The sequence below is a fragment of the Ixodes scapularis genome, unplaced genomic scaffold (genome assembly GCF_016920785.2).
Source record: "Ixodes scapularis isolate PalLabHiFi unplaced genomic scaffold, ASM1692078v2 PGA_scaffold3__209_contigs__length_174095766, whole genome shotgun sequence".
NCBI classification, from domain to species: Eukaryota; Metazoa; Arthropoda; class Arachnida; order Ixodida; family Ixodidae; genus Ixodes; species Ixodes scapularis.
Genome location: NW_024609868.1, coordinates 165,670,680 through 165,690,671, shown reverse-complemented (window position 1 = coordinate 165,690,671; position 19,992 = coordinate 165,670,680). Strand labels below are relative to the sequence as shown.

The following is a 19,992-nucleotide window of genomic DNA, read 5'->3' as shown; positions in this document are numbered from 1 at the left end:
CTAACCTATCGCGAGAGAATCCCTTTAAACTGAACGACCATACAAAGAAAAACAAAAGTACTATTTTGTTCTGTTCTTTTTTTTTTTTTGTTGTTTGTTTCCCTTGTCTCAGAGCTGCCTCGTACGGAAATTCTCTTCGCGACTGACATAAAAGTGATGAAAATGTTTGCAATGTATGGTTTCGGTTTCGTGTAGCCATGTTTAAAGTCAACCCGGTTGCTGTGACCAGGGGAAGTCGACCTTTCTCCCGAAAACCGGCTCCTGTGGTTCCCGCGCATGTCCCTCGGTTCTCGCGCATGTCCCTCGTGAGACCTGTTTCTTTGTATCGCTTTGCCTTGCCACCGTTCGCTTTCATCGAATGTTTTTCGTGAATATATCTTTCTAATTTTCCGCAGTTCTGTTTTTCGGTAGCCGACGCCGCGGAATCGTCGTCTACTGTTTTCTCGGTGTGATTCGATCACTTTAAGTTTGCGCAGTTCTGTTTTTGTTGGTCGACGCCGCCGCTAAGTTTTCGTCTTGTTTCTCGCGTTGATCGATATTTTTTTTTTTCTTTTTTTACTTTTGCAGTTTTGCTTTTGTTTGTTGACGACGTCGCGACATGTATTATGTCTACGTTCGCTTTCCGTCCGACAACGAGAAGGCGATCATGCCTGTTAGTTTGGTAAAGGACTATGACCCGAAATCGAACACCGACATCCCGACGGAGCTTGTGCAGGCCTATTGGAGGTCTGAGATCGGGACCGAGGAAGGCTACTACGATGCGAGGGTCATACTCGTGGCAGGTGAGTTGTATTCAGCTCTTAAAAACCTTTTTTTTTTTCTTTTTTATTATTATCTAGTTTAACTGTACGGATCACGTAATCTCGGTGTACAAATCTCAGAAACTGAAACCCTAAAATCGGATCCGTATCGTTTCGTCGACGCCAGTTTTGTTGACAGCGCATTTCGTGAAAAACTCGTTACGTCGATAGCACGCGTATAGGGAAACTTCGGCGCGCGTGGATCACTGGGACCCGCGTTGATCCATGCGGACAACCAACTGGGTCAACCCGTCCACACCGCTTCGCTGCGACAGATAACTCAATACGGGGGGGGGGGATCGGTGGCCGAGTGGGCTGAAGCGCACACCCAGCTCGACGCGCGTGGAGCGAAAGCTCGCACCTCTGAACCCAGGGATCCTGGGCTCGAGCCCCACCCCTGCCCGTTTCGATCTGGATGAGTATCGTACCGGCGTGCGGTCGTGTATCACTACTGCGTGGTGCACGTTAAAGATCCCAGGCTAGCGGTTGTACTGCACTGACTAAATTGCTCATCTACAGCGTGTGACTCGTCGCAACTTTAATGGCTGACCAACACTACACGCTGTATAAATATCCCCACAACCCCAATTATTATTATTATTATTAACTCATTACAACAAAAAAAAACAAAAAAACGAAAAGCTAATCTGAGCTGTTGATGTAACAAACTTCTCATGAAACAATCTGTCGATGAAACATTGTTCGATAAACTTATAGATTGCCATAAGCTTAAAATCAGATGCAAAAATTGGCGTCTGCTCGCCATAAACTATGGCATCTTTTTTAGGACAAAAAGTAATTTTCGAGAAATTACGTGCCAAATAACGAGTGGCCACGAAGAACTCAGGGTCGATTTCGACCACTTGGGGCTCGGTTGCAAGGCTCCTTTTCCATGAAAATTCTCTTCACTTCGCGGGTACCTCGGCCGCGATGAACCTGTAGTTTGTATGAACCCGCCCCGCCTGCTGGCGATCTGTACATCGGTGGGCTGCATCTAGGCTTTTATTTGTTTTTATGCAATGGCTAGTGTTGCGTCAGTCGTAGCAAAACAAAAACTACAGAGTCTATCTCGTAACCGAGAGTAGCTGTAAGCATGAAATGATTTGCAGGGCTGCAGATGCTAGTGCCGTCTGTGTGTTAGCATGCGCATCCCTTCACACATACACAAACATACACGCGCTCCCGCCTCCTAGGCACGTCCCTGGTGTTGTCAGGAAATATGGGGCTCAAGTTCCCAGACAAGCTTCCGTCGAGTATCAGCCATTGAATCAGAATGTATTGAGCCCCCATTCATTGTCTTCTTCCTTGGGCCCCCATCTCCGGGTGTTTTTAGAAGACTATCATCCACTTAACCTTCAGTTCCAGTGCATCGGAAGCTATGACCCAGTCCAGCACCGCGAGTATTAAGGCCCGTTCACACTCTTGCAACCGAGTTCGACCGAGAGAGACTTCTTAGGACCGGATGCGCTAGAGCGGAGCTGGTCCTAAGAAGTCGCAAGAGGCTTAAAAACCGGTCTGGTCTCTCTCGGTCGATGTCGATCGCAAGAGTGTGAACGGGCCTTTACGTGTCCTACTGGTTGGCTGGAGCGACATGCAGAGCTCTAGATCATATGACACTCTCTCAACGTTGGATTGGCTCGGATTGCTTGTAGCATCCGCTGCACTCTGATTGAGGGTAAAACAGAGTACAGGACATGAGCCACAGTGACAAGCAAAGAGCGTGCATGCCAACCTCGCAGCACTGCGGCCTCCAAAATCTATGGTGTGCAAAACTAAACCTACTGCATGGGCGACAGCCTTTCCGTAACACCTGCACACCCTACACGTCCCTACCCACCCAAAGTGAAATAAAAAAATGAAAAAATATCAAATATCAGCAAAAAGCCCTACACACCAACAAGCTCTAGACAGTGGCGTTACGAGGGTCAGCGGCACCTGGGGCAGTAGCCCGCCGCGATTCCCCCCCCCCCCCGCATGGCCCGCCGCGATTCCCCCCCCCCCCCCCACGGCTGTCGCGTGGCTTGCCGCGACTCCCTCCCTCCCTCCTCCTCCTCCTCCTCCTCCTCCTCCTCCTCCTCTCTCCCCCCCCCCCCCCCCCCCCCCCCCGCTCTCGTGGCCTGCCGCGACACCCCCGCACCCGGGGCGGTCTCCCCCCCCCCCCTTGTGACGCCACTGGCTCCAGGTCATGGTCGCGCACAGCTGACACGGAATTGAAAACTAGGGCACTCAGAAATCCAGGCGAGCTTCCACTAAGCACCAGCCATTGCATCGGAATGTATCAAGCCCCCATTCATTGTCGTCTTTTCTAGGCTCCTGTATTGCGATGCTCATAGCATCTTCGAACATGTACCACTGTAACGAGCAGGGAGTGTACGTACCACCCTCGTAGCACTATGGCCTCCAGTATCACCTTGTGTGTACAGGTCTTTCCACACTAGCAAAGAACTCTGCACACCAGGAAACTCGCAGGTCATGGATGGACATGCACAGCTAACCCAAATGTGAAAACCTTCATCAAGTAATCGTGGCATAGCTCACTCGGTAGTGCGCACGCCTCTCAGTCCGCTGACACGGGTTCGATGCCTGTCGTGAGATAAATTGTGTTTCGAAGGAGTTTAGGAATAAATTTTGAAAGGGTTTCACAATCAATTTCGAAAAGGTTTTGTGAGAGGTTTTTGAGAAGGTTTGGCAATAATGAGAGCTATAAGCATTTCATGTTAAAAATCTAACTTACGTTCGACATAAGTTTAATTTTTGTTTTGAATTGCGTTCGCTAGTATTTTGTTGACATAGTTTTTGCACACGTGTTCAATGCCCACTTTTGGAAGGCTTTGTGTGCATGTGCGTGTTGAACATGATTACCCAGGCCATTTTGGTTGCTCGTTAGCACTCAAACTTTTTAGTATGAATGCTCTTCTGTTCAACTTTTTTCTAAAATCCTGGTTCTTGTTCACGATAGAAATGACAGAACTGGTATTGGCGAGCTACTGGACGTCCAACATTCTGGGAACTTTCAATCAAAAAAAATTTTTTTTTTTTTTTTTTTTGTAGCTTGCTACTTTTAGCACTATGCAGCCAAAAGGGATGGGACGTGCCATCAGCATTTTACCCAAATAAATTTTGGGTAAAAGACACGTTTGAACCTAAGTAGGTTTTGAGTTATGTCAGATATAACGCTATCCTCTGTATTTTTTTTTAAAGTCAGAGCTAGGGCATCTGCACTTTAGTGGGATATGTATCAGTGAAATTTCCACTCACTTCATGCAGGCACTGACCTCTCCAACGTATTTAGCCAGGCACAAAAAATGTGCACTTGCATTTCGGGAAAAATATGTGTCAGCGTCTTCAGTTGCTATCTGTTTTGCCTTTTGTATTGGCAGAATCGAAGAAAGCGCTCCTCGAAGAGATGTCCCAGAGGAAGCGGATGGTAATTCCACGGATTTTTGAGGGGCCGTTGGAAGTAAGTAGAACTGTTTTTCTTTTAAGAGACCGGTCTAAAGTTTTGCTAAGTAGTAACCTCAGTACATAAATCCTAAATGTTCGGTCAACCCAGAAGGGGACTGCATTTTTGTTCCTGTTTGCTAGCTTTTAGATAAAACAAATATTGACACTCGAGTTAATAACAATTGCATTGATGAGGGTTAGTCAGTGGGAAGCTAGTCTGCGTCAAATGGGCTTGTCTGTAGCTGGGTTCTTTAACATCTATCACACACAAATGATCACGCAAATGTATGCCGATACAATATCCAGATAGAAACAGGCAAGGATGGAAATCAAACCCAGCTTCCTTGCATTGTGCAGCATGAGCGTCGGCTCCACAAGCTCTGAGGTCTTGAACACAACATACAGTCAAAGCGACTTTGACATTAAAAAGATTTCAGAAACTGAATCAGTGGTGCAAGTAGGAAAACCAAGTGAACTTCACCAATCAGTATGTTATATCTGAATGTCTGTTGTATAACCAGGCCTATTGTAACAAATTTATACTGTACATAGATTAGGCATTGAAAATAGTATTGCTTGATCAATCTATATTTACTCGCACTGTACCTTGAAGATGTGGATTGCTAACCATTGTTACTTTTTATTTGGTGCGGAATATCCGCCATTGCATATGTTTCTCTTTGATGGAAATTATACATCAGCACAGATATCTGCAGAATATTTAGCTAACCTGTTTCTGTTCCCACTTTGCACATGTTTCACTTGTTTTAGGCTTCCACGTCAACAACAGGTCCATCAGCCAAGGCTCTCAAGCAACAGAGGGCTGCCGCAAAGAAACGGCAGCTCACGAGCCTCGTAAGCAAAAGAAAGCTGGAGACCTCGAGCGACGACGAGGACCCTGGTGTCGTCCCCAAGGCGATGCTCAAGGAGGCCGAGGAGACAATAAGGTCTCTACGCTTAAAGCTAGGCAGGGCAAGGGAGCCCAGCACGTGCCTTGCCTGTGCTCAAGCTAAGGCGGAGCTGAAGCTCTCCCAGGCGATGGTTCGGCGCCTGCAGGAGGAGGTGGAGGACCTGAGGCGGACCAACAGTCGCCTGACAAATGCTGTCCTCGATAACATTGGCAAGTAACCTAATCACTTTTACTTGTAGCATGTTTCACATTTATGCTTTGAGATTATGTTCTTCTCTTTATGCTGGTCTGCCATTCTCCTATTTGGTTGCAAGAGCATATTGATTGATGCAGGGATAGCCAGAGAGCCAGTGCACCAAGACAGGGCGCCAGTGGTGGCTGTTGCTGGGCCAGTGCCGCCTGGCCCCATTAGAGTGCCCCGCAGAAGTGCACCGAGCATTGTAGATGCCCCAGGTAAGAGCATGAACATAGAATTTCGTTTATCGAAAGATACTTCTCAAACTGTTTATTTGTGGTTTTAGGAGAAAGTTGTTTTTCAAGAATTGCACCAAAGAAAAAGCTGCAACGGTCTTAACTTGGCTAAGAAAACTGTGCGGTCATATGTGCTACAAGTGTCTAGATTGTTTTGTTTCTAAAAGTTTGTAATATCCTAAATTTGTAAATGATAGGACCTTTGGCAAATTTGGCAGTCTCAAGAATTCTGCGCAGAAAATGGAGGTTCCTAAAAATGACACAAAGATCACCATTTCTTTCTATCCCTGCTGTCTCGACGCTTGCTCAACTGTGCAAAAGTTATTCCTACCCCGACCTACACGGACGTAGTGCTGTTGCCTATCCGACTTCCAACGGTGCGAGGTTGTTAAGCGTCATAGGGACCAGCTTACTTGGGAAATTCAAGAGGCTGTTGAGATAGCGAGGTTAGATGCAGCATGTGTAAGCAGTCCTTCTGTGGCCCTATCAGGCAAAGAGATGAATTTTCTGGTTCCCTGACTTGCTCGTTCTTTAGCACATACTCTGTACGGCAGTGTCATGGTGCTTTTTTTATATATATATCATTGTTTTATTTCTATTGGTGATGCATCTCATGGGCTGAATTCTTTCTTCTCTTTTGTTCAGCGCTACGTCCGTGTCACTTCTGTGTCTGGTCCTCGTCTTTTCGCGCTGTTTTTAATTCCGAAGTATGTACCAACTTGCCCAAAGCTCAACTTTAATAAACACAAATTAATTTTATTTTATGAATGAAGAGGAAAGCCTGCGTTTTTCCTTCTGTTTTATACCAAACTAACTTTTATGAGAGCGTATAATAGGGCCTTTCACTCAGAGTTTACATGGTTGATTACTTCTGACTGGATTTTTCATTTGTTGAAACAGCAACCAGACTTCCTCTGGACAACAGGCCAGAGTCACCGGACCTTGGAGAGCCATCTGGCTCTGTATCTACAAGGAGCCTGTCACCACCGCCCCTGGAGGTGGTTGAGGTTGACATGGTGCCGCCTGCAGAGGTGACACCTGCTGAGGTGCCGCCTGCCGATGTGACGCCTGCTGAGGTGCCACCTGCCGAGGTGACGCCTGCTGAGGCAACACCTGCCAGGGTTACGCCTGCTGAGGCGACGCCTGCCAGGGTTACGCCTGCTAAGGTGACACCTGCGAAGACGCCTCCCGAGGTTCCTGCTGAGCTGCCTGCCGAACCTCAAGGTATATATATGTTTGCATAAATATAGTTGAAAATCGAAACCTTGTGTTACATTCAGCTTGATAACTGCCAAGTCAAATTTCTGCCCTGTCCCCTTTCGCTTTCATCTCCTTACCCATGTACAGTCGCCGACTGATTTTTCAGATTGGTGGGGACCCCGAAATTGTCAGAATAATCAAGTGGTCTGAAAAATCGACTTCAGTCCAAATATCAAATTTCCACATATGTTCTGCTGCGTATTGGCGGCAACATCGTAAGCAGCATACCACTTTAATGATAGTGACCACAGCACCCTCGTGTCACCTCACTAGAAGTACCGGACGGGCTGACACTACTTCCACAATTTTGTGTTGTCACAAAGCATGAAACAAGTGAAAGCAATTGGCTGATGGTGGGAGAATCATCAACAAGTGAAAGTGATTGGCTGGTTTGCTAAAAATGTTTTGAGGGCATGCATTGCTGAAGTCTCACCCTATCAGCAACTGTAGCATATGTTTTGTCTAACCAAATGCATACTTCCTGCAGTTACTACAACAAACAAATGGGGTTGAATGATTTGACTAACATAGCTCCTTAGCATAGGGCTAATGTAGGTGATTGATGTTTTAAAAGAATATTATGCTTTCTTTATACTTCATTGCATGTCATTTAGGATAATCTGGTGTGGCAAACTTTTTCTTTTGATGCAAAAGTATTAACTGTACCATGGAGCGAACTGACGTCACAAGCTTTTGAAGCTGTGCCAAACGACATTTTCCCCTGTCCCAATGGAGCAAAGCCTGTCGTGTGTAGCAGAAATCTGATGTATGGGCTGTAATTGGCTGGCGTGCGTTATAGTTTCAAGGGGTAAGGTTCCCATTGGCTCTCGCGCGGCGTTGTTCCCAAAAAGCCACCAGAGAAGCCCTCTCCATGGCGGCACAGTGCACACAGCGACCCGGCCGCCTTCAAGAGTGAGCAGCTGGCCACAGAGCCCGCCCGGGCGGACTCCGGAGAAGCTACGCGGCCACTTCACCTTCATCAGAGCGCACGCTCGGCCGTCGGACGCTACCTCGGCAGTAGCGAAACGTGGCCAACCACGCCAGTATACTGCAGACAAACTAAGGGGCAGGAGAATGACATTCATGCTTTCGCATTCACAACTCATAAGTGCTTAGGTGTCCTCGTAATTTTTTGTTATAGCTGAGGTATGTCCTAAAGGCATCAGCAAATCAAGATCTTGATGTTGCTTGCCTCTCTAACCTTTAATTTGCTCTCCTAGGTGCTGCTGTGGCTGCTCCACCTGGTGAGGCTGAGGCCGCCTCTTGGCCTCCTCCTCTTGCTGTTCAGGATGGTGAGGTACGTACCTGGGCCTACAAGGCATTTTGTCTATCGTTTTCACTCCACTGGCTTATTCTGGAGAACAGACTATGGCACAAAACACAAGGATGCAAACAGGGAGGCACGCAAGGAGGGACAAACACGGGTACTGACTTAAAAGTGCACTAAAGACGCTTCTGAGATTGTCTCTTCTTGGTGATAACACATTCGACGGGCTCTAAACATCTTAAATATCCGAAAATTATGCTCATGCGACGCTTATTTCCTAAGCCGCATTTTCTGCTCAAGAATGGGGGGTGCATAATCCAGCCGAGCAGATGGTTGGGTGATAACACTTCTCGTCAGCGAACCGTAAGACACCGTTCCCATAGTAGATGATGCCGCGTTTGCTATGGGAAGCTAGTGAGCTATGGTGATAACACACTCAATCATATTTGCTTTGTCACGTCTTACCATGGAGTGGAGCCAAAGGTGTTTTTTTACATCGCTTGGCCACCCGAGACTGTGCGTATTGATGCAAAACATGGCAATGCACAGCAGTATACTTCCTCCATACTTTGTGAATCTGAATTTAAAAATTGTCAAATGGTTTCTTAAAGAGTACTTACAATATTATATATGTTAAAAGCACATGGAGCAATTGTTTTTATCTCATCAATAGTATTTGATGTGCACGGCAATAATCGACCTCCTTTCTTAATGCATTTTCAAAAACCTAAAATCCTTCTCTTAAAGGGGTGCTCAAGGAGATTTCGTTGGCCTATTTATGGCCGTAACTCATTTTATGTATTCCAAGCATCCCAAAAATTTAAAGTTACAATCATGCGCGGCTTATTTCAATATAAAAAATGTGATAAAGATAGCAAATCTCAGACGTACAGATGGCGCCACCGAACCCGCCCGAATGTAGGCGAACAGCTAATGGCGCTCATCAGACAATCACGAGCGATGGCTTCACGTGTGGACAAGCAGCCAACCGGTCCTGCCTGTCTGCACGGGAACCCCTCGCTCACGAGTGTCTTTGGCCATTCGACGGCATTCATCTTGATTTGGTTCAGCCTTATTTACTATCTTTGATCACATTTTTAATAGTGAAATAAGCTGCACATCATTGTAAGTTTTGGACTTTTGGGACGCTTGGAGCACGTAGGTTGAGTTGGGAACATAAATAGGCCATCTTGGAATGCTACGGGGTGCCACTATAATTTATGTCAATTTTTATTTATATATATGCGCAATTCAGCATTTGAGTAAAACAAACTAGGAGCATAATTGCATACGTAAGTGGAAAGCCCATTTGTGTAGCCTGTATTTCTCCACTTTTTGTGCATTTGCTTGACAATGTTACTCATGCAGATCCATCTGGGACATGGCATCAAGATGCGAGAGACGGTTTTCAACCACGCCTTGAGCAAGGCTGCCACCCCCGGCCGCTTTATCAGGATGGTGAGCAGGTCGCTGTGGGAGCCTGCGGAGCTCTTTGACAGGAGCGTGTCGGGGCAAGCGTGCAGGCGTCTCCTCAAGGAGGGTGCAGTGGGGAAAAAGCCCCTGACACCCGAAAAAATTGATGCTCTGGCAGGTGGGTGCCCTTTTTATTTGCAAACTAGTTTTATTCCTGAGCTATTAAGAAAGAAATTATTGCTGATCAACCTGGAAGGGCATAGGATCTGTTGTGGCTGTGCTGTGCTTAGCTGTGCACGCAATGTGCGTGTAGTGTGAGTTATAATTTCCACGATTTGAGATATATTTATGAGCCTATTGTTAATTTTGCCTTGTGCAGCACACATGTACAGTAAGAGGCACTATGAGGTGAGACAAGGTGAATGGTGCAAACCGAGAAATGCCGTGTGGGTCTCAGTGCATGCTTTGCACACTGGGAGCAATGCCACGAGGCTCTATCTATTATGTTGCCCACAGCTAGGGGAAAGCAGATTGAACGCAGCAAGGCAGTCGAGTGATAAATTGACTCTGGTTAGCAGGCTAGACATGACAGAACATTCTTATTTCAGGGCTGATTTTTTTATGAATAGCTTGTGGTACACAGCCTGCATACCTTTCATCGCTTTCTTAGCACGTGTGGGCTGAATATTCATTTCGATGCGTGTTAATGATAGCACCCATTTATTTTCGCTGATCCTCGGACCATTTTTTTTTTTTTTTTTCACTCAGTTAAAATGACACTTTATTTATTTATTTATTTGCATACCTACATCACCTGAAGAGGCATTATAGTAGGGAGGGGCACAGACATAAAATTTGTACACTACAAACACAAGGTGAAACACAATTATTCAAGAAGTAATACACAACGGTAGTTAGGAGTAACATTGAATCTTTTGAAAAAGTAGCTCTGACAAGGCCGTTTCAACAATGTCAATTGGCATGCTATTCCAATCTTCAATGGATCATGAGAAAAAAGAGCATTTAAAACATCAGTTCTGCAGTCAAATGGACAAACTTTTCTTTCTGATACATAAGCTACAGTTTGAATGAAGATAAACGCTTAGAATTTACCGTCTAATGAAAAGTATTCAAGAGACTATCTTAGATATAATGCCAGTGAACTTCATCCTATATCCTGAGCTGTACTTGTGAGTGCAACGGACCCTTTCATCTCCCCTGTACTGATGCTCATATGAAAGTTTGTAGGCCCATTTCATAGAGATTTAGACGGGATTTGATCGTAACATTTGATGTGTGGTCTTCTTAGATGATCGGTGATGTGATTGGTCCAAGTCGTTTTGGAGCAGCAAAAAGAGGTTTTGGAGCATAAGCGCGCTCTTCTTTTTTTATTTGCACCACCGTAATTATTTTATTAATACTAATGTGTTGGCCTGTCCAGCTAAAAGGCAATGTCTACTTTGCCGTCTCAGTTATGTGGACTCTTTTGTTAGAATCGATTGCTCGGCAGGAACGATTTCCCCCAAACACAGAACTACAGGGTGTTTCAAATAGCGGCCAGGCTCTTTAAATCAACCTCAAAAGTCGGTTTCTTAACCTATCGCGCTACGATTTTGTGCAGCCCACAAGTGGTGCATTTTTTTCTAGAAAATTTGCAAAGAGCAAACTTACCTAAGGAAAAAGTAAAAAAAAAAAAAAAAAAGGCTTACTCTTATGGAAATGCAGCGAAGCCATCGGTCTTCAAACAATAGGGCACCCTATACCGTAGCACGATAGGATAAGAAAACGATTTTAGTGGTCGATTTAAAGAGCCTGCAGCTGCTATTTGAGACACCCTGTAGATATGTTTAGTTGTGTGTAGAAGCATCAGGCATGGTAACAAGATGGTTGATAAAGGGCAGCACAAACTGCCTTTAATGGTTATTCTAGGTACAAAGCCCCACTGATATAACGTTAAAACACAAAAACTTTCAGCGCCCAAATTTATGTTTTCTTCGAGTTATAGAGGTTGTAATAAAACTGCAATTATTAATCAGATTAAACCAAAGCTTCACAAAAAAACGTACAGAAGAGTCCATATAAATCGTCTCGCAATACGCAAAATTTCAAACTGAAAAAAAAAAAAAAAAAAAAAATGCCGCCAGGATATTGCAGTTTATTGTACAGGAAGTATTCACTGGCGCCCGTATCTGTATGCACGACTGCTGAGCGCGTGCCCACGGTAGGCATCCGCAATTATTTTGACACATGCATTCCAAACCACGAAGACTGCCGGTCTTAGCAGCCTATTAATGTGAGCTTGTTCCGAGCATCCGCTAAATCTAGCATACTCATATATGGCATCCAGACCGTTCTAATAAAGAGCTTCAGGCAGGCGCCATCTTCGGAGTTTGTGCGTAGGGCTCACGTTTTCCTCGCTTCAGGCGTGCTGGGTTGTGAAAATCGCATGGGCTGTGGATTTGTATACATTGGAAAGGTGTATACAAGTCAAATTTTTTGTTTTAGAAATAGTGAGACGTTTTGTTCTGGAGGAGTGCTTGCCCCTTAGCATGCAGGTGCACTTCGGTGAAGCAAGACACATAAAATTGCGATGCTTACATTGCGGTTGCCACTTATCTGCTGTACACAAGTCCGCGGTGAGAAGCGCACTCAACGAAACTAACCTGCCAGAATAGACCATGGAGCGCGAGAATTATTGTGAAACGTCCGAGTGCTCTCAGTCTTTCATATCAAATGCAGTCGGATAATAACATTGTTTGAGAATCGAGAGTTTTGAAAACTTGCTTAAGCTTATCGTAATGATCCAGCCGGGTAGCGATGCCTGAGCTATTGTACTTTCAGAACTAATTGAAGTGAAATGAAGTTTTGGTGCAATGTTGGTGCAAATTCCTCGTGTTATGGTAAAATGTAGCAGGGTAAGCGCTTTGGCATAGTTTGGCACAAATGGTGCAGCAATCATATCACTGGATGGTACTAAATAGGTCTGCAATGTTAATTTTCAATAACGAAAATGAAGTGGAGTTGCCCTTTCAGACATGTTTATGTTCACGGTAGTCACCTTCTCCTGGTAACTTAATAGAATAATAAACTCTGAATTGCTTGGTCCTAGATTCGATTCCTGCCGGTTGCTGGCGGTAAATGGTCTCATTTTGATTAGCGGAATAATTATTTAAATTCATTGATGCTGCAATAGTTTTTTCTATTATTATTATTAAATTCTGTGTGCTCTTTGGAATAATTATTGCCTGCTATGGGGTTATTGGTGCTTCATTGGGCCTTGGCATGTATATAGCTGTTTTTCGTGTCACTTTTATCTGTTGCTCTCTTATGAAATCCAGTACTAGAACACAGTACGTATTACAATGTGCAAGGAACTGACAACCTAAGGTAAAGCATTTTTAGTCGAAACCTCTGATCTGAGCAATGACAACAAAAAGCAACTATGCAATTGTCTTGCTTGCAGTGGCCTACAGCCGCTTCGCATTGAAGGAGGGGCAGGGCAAGAAGGAGGGAGGCAAGAAGGAGGGAGACAAGAAGGACGACAAGAAAGGCCCGAAAAAACCAAGGGACATTGTCAAAGACCTAATGGGTGACTACTTGGTAGACAAGAACAGGGAGGAGCAGAGGGCCCAGAAACGGAAGAAGTCCTCTGCCTGTGAGAGTGTGTGATCTGTAAATTTTCCCTTTTTTTTTGCATATATGTCAGGGGTGGCCAGGATGACCCTGCCGAAGAGCCGCAAACAAAACCATGATACTTCCAGGAGCCACGGGGGGGGGGGGGGGACTTTGTTCGGGGCAATAAACAAACCTCGAACTACTTTCAATCTGTCTGAGTCAAAAGCAGTCCAAGTGTACTTTAGGTAGCAGTAGCACGAGACTACCAAGCCGCAAACTGTCTTTCGATTTAAATCGCATTCCATTTCTCTTTTTGGGAAAGTGCTCGTGTAACAGGGAGGGAGACAGGGGAGGGGGGGGTAGGGAGCCGAGAGTCACACTTTACCACGCGAAGAGCCGCATGCGGCTTGCGAGCCGCAGCTTGGCCACCCCTGATATATGTCATCCACATTTTTTAATGGCGGCAGAGTTGTTGCCTATTATGTTTTATTTTTTTTCTGTCATGAGTGTCGAGGAATATTTTAATTAGCATAGAACATTTTGATTGATGCTTTCTGTTCTTGAGCACATAGGTTGGGGTGTACCATTTTTTTATTTTATGTCGATTGGTCTATTTTCATATTTTTCGTATCTGATCTTGGAGGATACATTTTGTATATGTTAGACTATTTTTTTGTTCTCTAATTATTTTATGCCATTTTGGAATAGAATAAAACCGCACATTAAAATACACTTATTAAAGTGGCAGTAGAAAGAGCTTAGCAACACGTAGGTCCTGCCAGTGGTTTATCCAACTCTTGGGAGTGTCACCTGTTCTTGGAGGGCTGCTTGTGCAGGAAATTTGGGGACGGGAAGGGGTGTCAGGTAGTGTTGGGGAACTGTGTCAATTCTCTTGAAAGAAAAAGAAAATGCTTCTAGAAACATATTGCAGGACCTTGAATTCGCCCTCAGCATCTGCTATCTGTTCACGACTTCGCAGCACGGGTTCATTACGGGACGGTCAGTTGAAAGCAACTTGTGCTCCTTTTGCATTTCACTACACCAATTGTTACCAACAGAGGACAGGTAGATGCTATTTATTTTTATATGTCTAAAGCATTCGATAAAGTTGATCATGAGCTATTGCTCCACCAATTATTGTTATACGGTTGTTGTTCTGAACTACTTCGTTAGTTTCAAAGCTACCTGTCATATCGTGCGAATCATGTTCGAATTTTTAGTGTCCCTTCTTAACTATTTTACTCAACTTCAGGTGTCCCCCAGGGGTCTATTTTCTGGGCCTCTTCTGTTCTGATATTTGTGAATGATATAGCCTTATGTATAAAAAAAGCTGAGCTCCTACTCTTTGCGGATGATATTAAGATTTTTATGCGCGTTGCTACTCCTCATGATTGTAGTGCTCTTCGGCACGAAGTGAAGAACATACTGCAATGGTCTTTGGCAAATAATTTGCTCCTAAATCCTACCAAAACTAAGGTTCTCTCTTTGAGCAGACGACACGCTGTTATGCATTTCACTTACTTTTTGGGAGGAACTCCAACTGAACACGTGACTGTGATGAAAGATCTCGGTGTGTGCCTTGATAGCGCGTTGTCATTCAATGCTCATGTTTCCTTTATTGTTGGCCGTGCGATGAAAACTCAATATCATATATCTCGTATAACTAAAAAGTTCAGACGCCCTGCTTGTACGATTTGTTTATTTTGTGCTTTAGTTTGGTCACGGCTTGAATTTGCCTCTGTTGTTTGGAATTCTCTAACAGGTACGCAGTCTTCAAGTATTGAATCAGTGAAAAAAAGAATGATACGCATTTTATATGATAGACACTTTGATTTTCACTTTTATTATGATTATGAATTCCTTCTTAAGAGCGTTTTACTTAAGTCTTTGTCAAATAGAAGATTCGAGCGTGATCTGATTTTTTTGCACAGGGTGGTAAATGGTTGGACTGATGCAAATCAACCTCTGAATTCTGTCGATTTTCATGTTCCTTGTTGCTTTACCAGAAATTTTACTGTCTTATATTCAATTCATGTCTAAACTATCACCACTGTCCCGTATGCAAATTTCATTTAATACAGTTGCATCGTCTAGCTTGGACATCTTCACAGATCTCCCAGTTTTTCGCCGGAACTTGGCAAGTCGAGTTGAAAATTGAAACTCTTACATTTTGTGTCAAGTGTGCTACCTATTTGTAGTCATGCTAATTTGTACATTTTAAGCTGTGTGTGTGCTGTGTTTCTTCTTTTTGTCTTCTGTGTGCCAATGTGATGACCCGCGTGGTTGTTTTTGGGCACATTAAATAAACAAATTATTATTATAATCTGTACTACCATAATACCTAGCAAGACTTTTTATATGTTTTTAATTTACATACACATTTAAATACCATATGTTTCTTTTCCTGTGTGCATAATTTTTTATGTGTTCTTTTTAATTATTTCAGTGCTGCTGAAGTAAAAAAGACGAAAGGAATAAACTTGAAAATGGCATTCGCTTGCCCCCAATTTCTTGGTCAGGTTTGGGGGTGGTCAGCCCGTAGTGGCCGGGTCCAGTGGTGTACCAACTTGTTTTTGAGTGGGGGGGGGGGGGGGGCAAACCAGACCCCCCCCCCCTCCCCCAGGGCCGGGGCGGTGCCCTTTGTATCCCCGGTGCACCGACAGATAGTGTTTGCCGTGCAGTGGCAGCTTTTTCAGGGGGGCCGAAACGCATGCCTTGCCACCCACTCTGAGAACTGGGGGGGGGGGGGGGGGGCAAGCGCCCCCTTGCCCCCCCGGTCGGTACGCCCATGACCGGGTGAGTTTTTTACCGGACTAGACAGCTCCGGCTTTTGCCGGACTGGACAGGGCCGGCTTTTTCCGGACTGGACAGGACCGGCTTTTTCCGGAATAGACCGGCTTTTTCCGGACTGGACAGGACCGGCTTTTTCCGGAATAGACCGGCTCTTTCCGGACTGGACAGGACCGGCTTTTTCCGGACCAGCCAATCTGGAAAAAACCGGTTATTAAAAATCCGGTGTTTTTTGTTCCATATGATAATTTTAAACCGGCTTTTTTAGTAGGGTTTTGCTTATGTTTTTCGTCCTCCCGCAGTTCGTGAGCGTGTCGGCGCGTGGGTCCCCAACTAACTGGAGTCACGATGACGGCGCGGTTTTCTTCCGGCATCCGGACGACAATCTTCAACCTGCCAATCACTGGTCGACAGCACCGTCCTGTCTTGGTATCAAGTTCATTGAGAACCTCGTTCACACCACGTCATCAGCAGGGACATCGACAGCGGCAGCTATAATGGAGCTCCCCTTGCGACAGCGCGCCAGTGGGCATGGAGGCTCTGCAGCCATGAAGTTGCTTATGTTTTTCGTCCTCCCGCAGTTCCTGAGCGTGTCGGCGCGTGGGTCCCCAACTAACTGGAGTCACGATGAAGGCGCGGTTTTCTTCCGGCATCCGGACGACAATCTTCAACCTGCCAATCACTGGTCGACAGCACCGTCCTGTCTTGGTATCAAGTTCATTGAGAACCTCGTTCACACCACGTCATCAGCAGGGACATCGACAGCGGCAGCTATAATGGAGCTCCCCTTGCGACAGCGCGCCAGTGGGCATGGAGGCTCTGCAGCCGTGAAGTTGCTTATGTTTTTCGTCCTCCCGCAGTTCGTGAGCGTGTCGGCGCGTGGGTCCCCAACTAACTGGAGTCACGATGACGGCGCGGTTTTCTTCCGGCATCCGGACGACAATCTTCAACCTGCCAATCACTGGTCGACAGCACCGTCCTGTCTTGGTATCAAGTTCATTGAGAACCTCGTTCACACCACGTCATCAGCAGGGACATCGACAGCGGCAGCTATAATGGAGCTCCCCTTGCGACAGCGCGCCAGTGGGCATGGAGGCTCTGCAGCCATGAAGTTGCTTATGTTTTTCGTCCTCCCGCAGTTCGTGAGCGTGTCGGCGCGTGGGTCCCCAACTAACTGGAGTCACGATGAAGGCGCGGTTTTCTTCCGGCATCCGGACGACAATCTTCAACCTGCCAATCACTGGTCGACAGCACCGTCCTGTCTTGGTATCAAGTTCATTGAGAACCTCGTTCACACCACGTCATCAGCAGGGACATCGACAGCGGCAGCTATAATGGAGCTCCCCTTGCGACAGCGCGCCAGTGGGCATGGAGGCTCTGCAGCCGTGAAGTTGCTTATGTTTTTCGTCCTCCCGCAGTTCGTGAGCGTGTCGGCGCGTGGGTCCCCAACTAACTGGAGTCACGATGACGGCGCGGTTTTCTTCCGGCATCCGGACGACAATCTTCAACCTGCCAATCACTGGTCGACAGCACCGTCCTGTCTTGGTATCAAGTTCATTGAGAACCTCGTTCACACCACGTCATCAGCAGGGACATCGACAGCGGCAGCTATAATGGAGCTCCCCTTGCGAAAGCGCGCCAGTGGGCATGGAGGCTCTGCAGCCGTGAAGTTGCTTATGTTTTTCGTCCTCCCGCAGTTCGTGAGCGTGTCGGCGCGTGGGTCCCCAACTAACTGGAGTCACGATGAAGGCGCGGTTTTCTTCCGGCATCCGGACGACAATCTTCAACCTGCCAATCACTGGTCGACAGCACCGTCCTGTCTTGGTATCAAGTTCATTGAGAACCTCGTTCACACCACGTCATCAGCAGGGACATCGACAGCGGCAGCTATAATGGAGCTCCCCTTGCGACAGCGCGCCAGTGGGCATGGAGGCTCTGCAGCCGTGAAGTTGCTTATGTTTTTCGTCCTCCCGCAGTTCGTGAGCGTGTCGGCGCGTGGGTCCCCAACTAACTGGAGTCACGATGACGGCGCGGTTTTCTTCCGGCATCCGGACGACAATCTTCAACCTGCCAATCACTGGTCGACAGCACCGTCCTGTCTTGGTATCAAGTTCATTGAGAACCTCGTTCACACCACGTCATCAGCAGGGACATCGACAGTGGCAGCTATAATGGAGCTCCCCTTGCGACAGCGCGCCAGTGGGCATGGAGGCTCTGCAGCCATGAAGTTGCTTATGTTTTTCGTCCTCCCGCAGTTCCTGAGCGTGTCGGCGCGTGGGTCCCCAACTAACTGGAGTCACGATGAAGGCGCGGTTTTCTTCCGGCATCCGGACGACAATCTTCAACCTGCCAATCACTGGTCGACAGCACCGTCCTGTCTTGGTATCAAGTTCATTGAGAACCTCGTTCACACCACGTCATCAGCAGGGACATCGACAGCGGCAGCTATAATGGAGCTCCCCTTGCGACAGCGCGCCAGTGGGCATGGAGGCTCTGCAGCCGTGAAGTTGCTTATGTTTTTCGTCCTCCCGCAGTTCGTGAGCGTGTCGGCGCGTGGGTCCCCAACTAACTGGAGTCACGATGACGGCGCGGTTTTCTTCCGGCATCCGGACGACAATCTTCAACCTGCCAATCAGTGGTCGACAGCACCGTCCTGTCTTGGTATCAAGTTCATCGAGAACCTCGTTCACACCACGTCATCAGCAGGGACATCGACAGCGGCAGCTATAAAGGAGCTCCCCTTGCGACAGCGCGCCAGTGGGCATGGAGGCTCTGCAGCCATGAAGTTGCTTATGTTTTTCGTCCTCCCGCAGGTTAGTAAACAAAAACCTTGCCATTGTTTTAAATCAGACAATGTTTGCCTTGTTATGCTTCCATGCCCCGAAGCTTGTATTGAGTCTTTTAGAGTTCTGCTGCTGTTGTTGTCTGGTGATGCTGAGCGAAATCCTGGTCCCATGTCAAAACCCAAAGAAGAACAATTACTTAGCTTACAAGAAACAGTCGATAAACTTAAAAACAGTCATGCTATACTTCAACAAGAAGTAAACCTTCTAAAAGAAAAACAAAAACAAAGTGAACAGACAGTTTCAACACATGAAGAGCGACTTAACAAACTCGCGAGTGAACTCGACGCACTAAAGCAGAAGGATACTAGTAGCGCCGCAACTACTGAACCCCAGCTTACTGCAGCCTTAAACGAACTATCTCAGCTAAAAACACGTTGAGATGATGCAGAGGGCAGATCCCGTCGCTGTAATCTTTTATTTTTTGGCATCACCGACGCAGACAAGGAAACGTGGGCTCAGTCAGAGTGCTTGGTCACTAGCTTGTGCTCCGAAAAACTAAACGTGCAAGTTGAATCATCTAGGATTGAAAGGGCGCAACGCCTAATAGCATTCGACCCTCAGAAATGTCGCCCAATAATAGTAAAGTTTTCTTCATTTAAAGATAAAGATAGCGTTCTTTCATCAGCCCACAAGCTTAAAGGAACTCGCGTAGCCATCAGCGAAGACTTCCCAATCTCTGTACGGCTCGCACGCCGTCACCTTCTTGATTTTGCAAAGTCAAAAGGCACCCCCTACAGACTGCGTCATGATAAACTTTTTATAAATGATAAGTGCTACGTATTCGATGCCGCTCTTGGCGCCGTTAAAGAAAAGGACACATAGCCACGCCAGCGCTTCTTCTCGTCGCCCTCTAGGAGTCGACCGGCAAAGCATCATGTTATCACTAACAAATCTTCAAGTCATTCTATCCTATTTACTAACATTAGAAGCCTAATACCAAAGAGAGACGAAATAATTTCAGTAATTGAAACGTGTAATGCCGCTTTTGCTGTACTTACAGACACGTGGCTAAGCCCTGATATATCTAACGTTGAGCTATTTCCTTCGCACCTAAACTTTCGAGTGTATAGGTCTGATAGAAAAACTAGAAAAGGAGGGGGCGTACTTTTGGCCATAAAAGACCATATACCATCTCGGCTAATACCGCTTACCACTGACCTAGAAGTTGTTTGGGTG

At 46.2% G+C, this 19,992-nt stretch overlaps 2 protein-coding genes and 1 pseudogene across 2 annotated transcripts; all 3 read left to right on the top strand.

Moving 5' to 3' along the window:
• The first annotated feature begins 155 nt into the window (after positions 1-155).
• On the top strand, positions 156-5,372 carry LOC115309472. Its single transcript, XM_040220167.1, has 4 exons — positions 156-305; positions 568-782; positions 4,181-4,260; positions 5,016-5,372. The coding sequence occupies exons 2-4, from the start codon at positions 599-601 to the stop codon at positions 5,370-5,372; spliced, it is 621 nt and encodes a 206-aa protein (XP_040076101.1). The 5' UTR covers positions 156-305; positions 568-598.
• A 1,143-nt stretch (positions 5,373-6,515) lies between these two features.
• LOC115309471 lies at positions 6,516-13,293 on the top strand. Its single transcript, XM_040220162.3, has 4 exons — positions 6,516-6,849; positions 8,106-8,182; positions 9,521-9,743; positions 13,029-13,293. The coding sequence occupies exons 1-4, from the start codon at positions 6,639-6,641 to the stop codon at positions 13,232-13,234; spliced, it is 717 nt and encodes a 238-aa protein (XP_040076096.1). The 5' UTR covers positions 6,516-6,638; the 3' UTR covers positions 13,235-13,293.
• Positions 13,294-15,666: 2,373 nt separating this feature from the next.
• LOC115309005 lies at positions 15,667-19,638 on the top strand (annotated as a pseudogene).
• Positions 19,639-19,992: the final 354 nt, after the last annotated feature.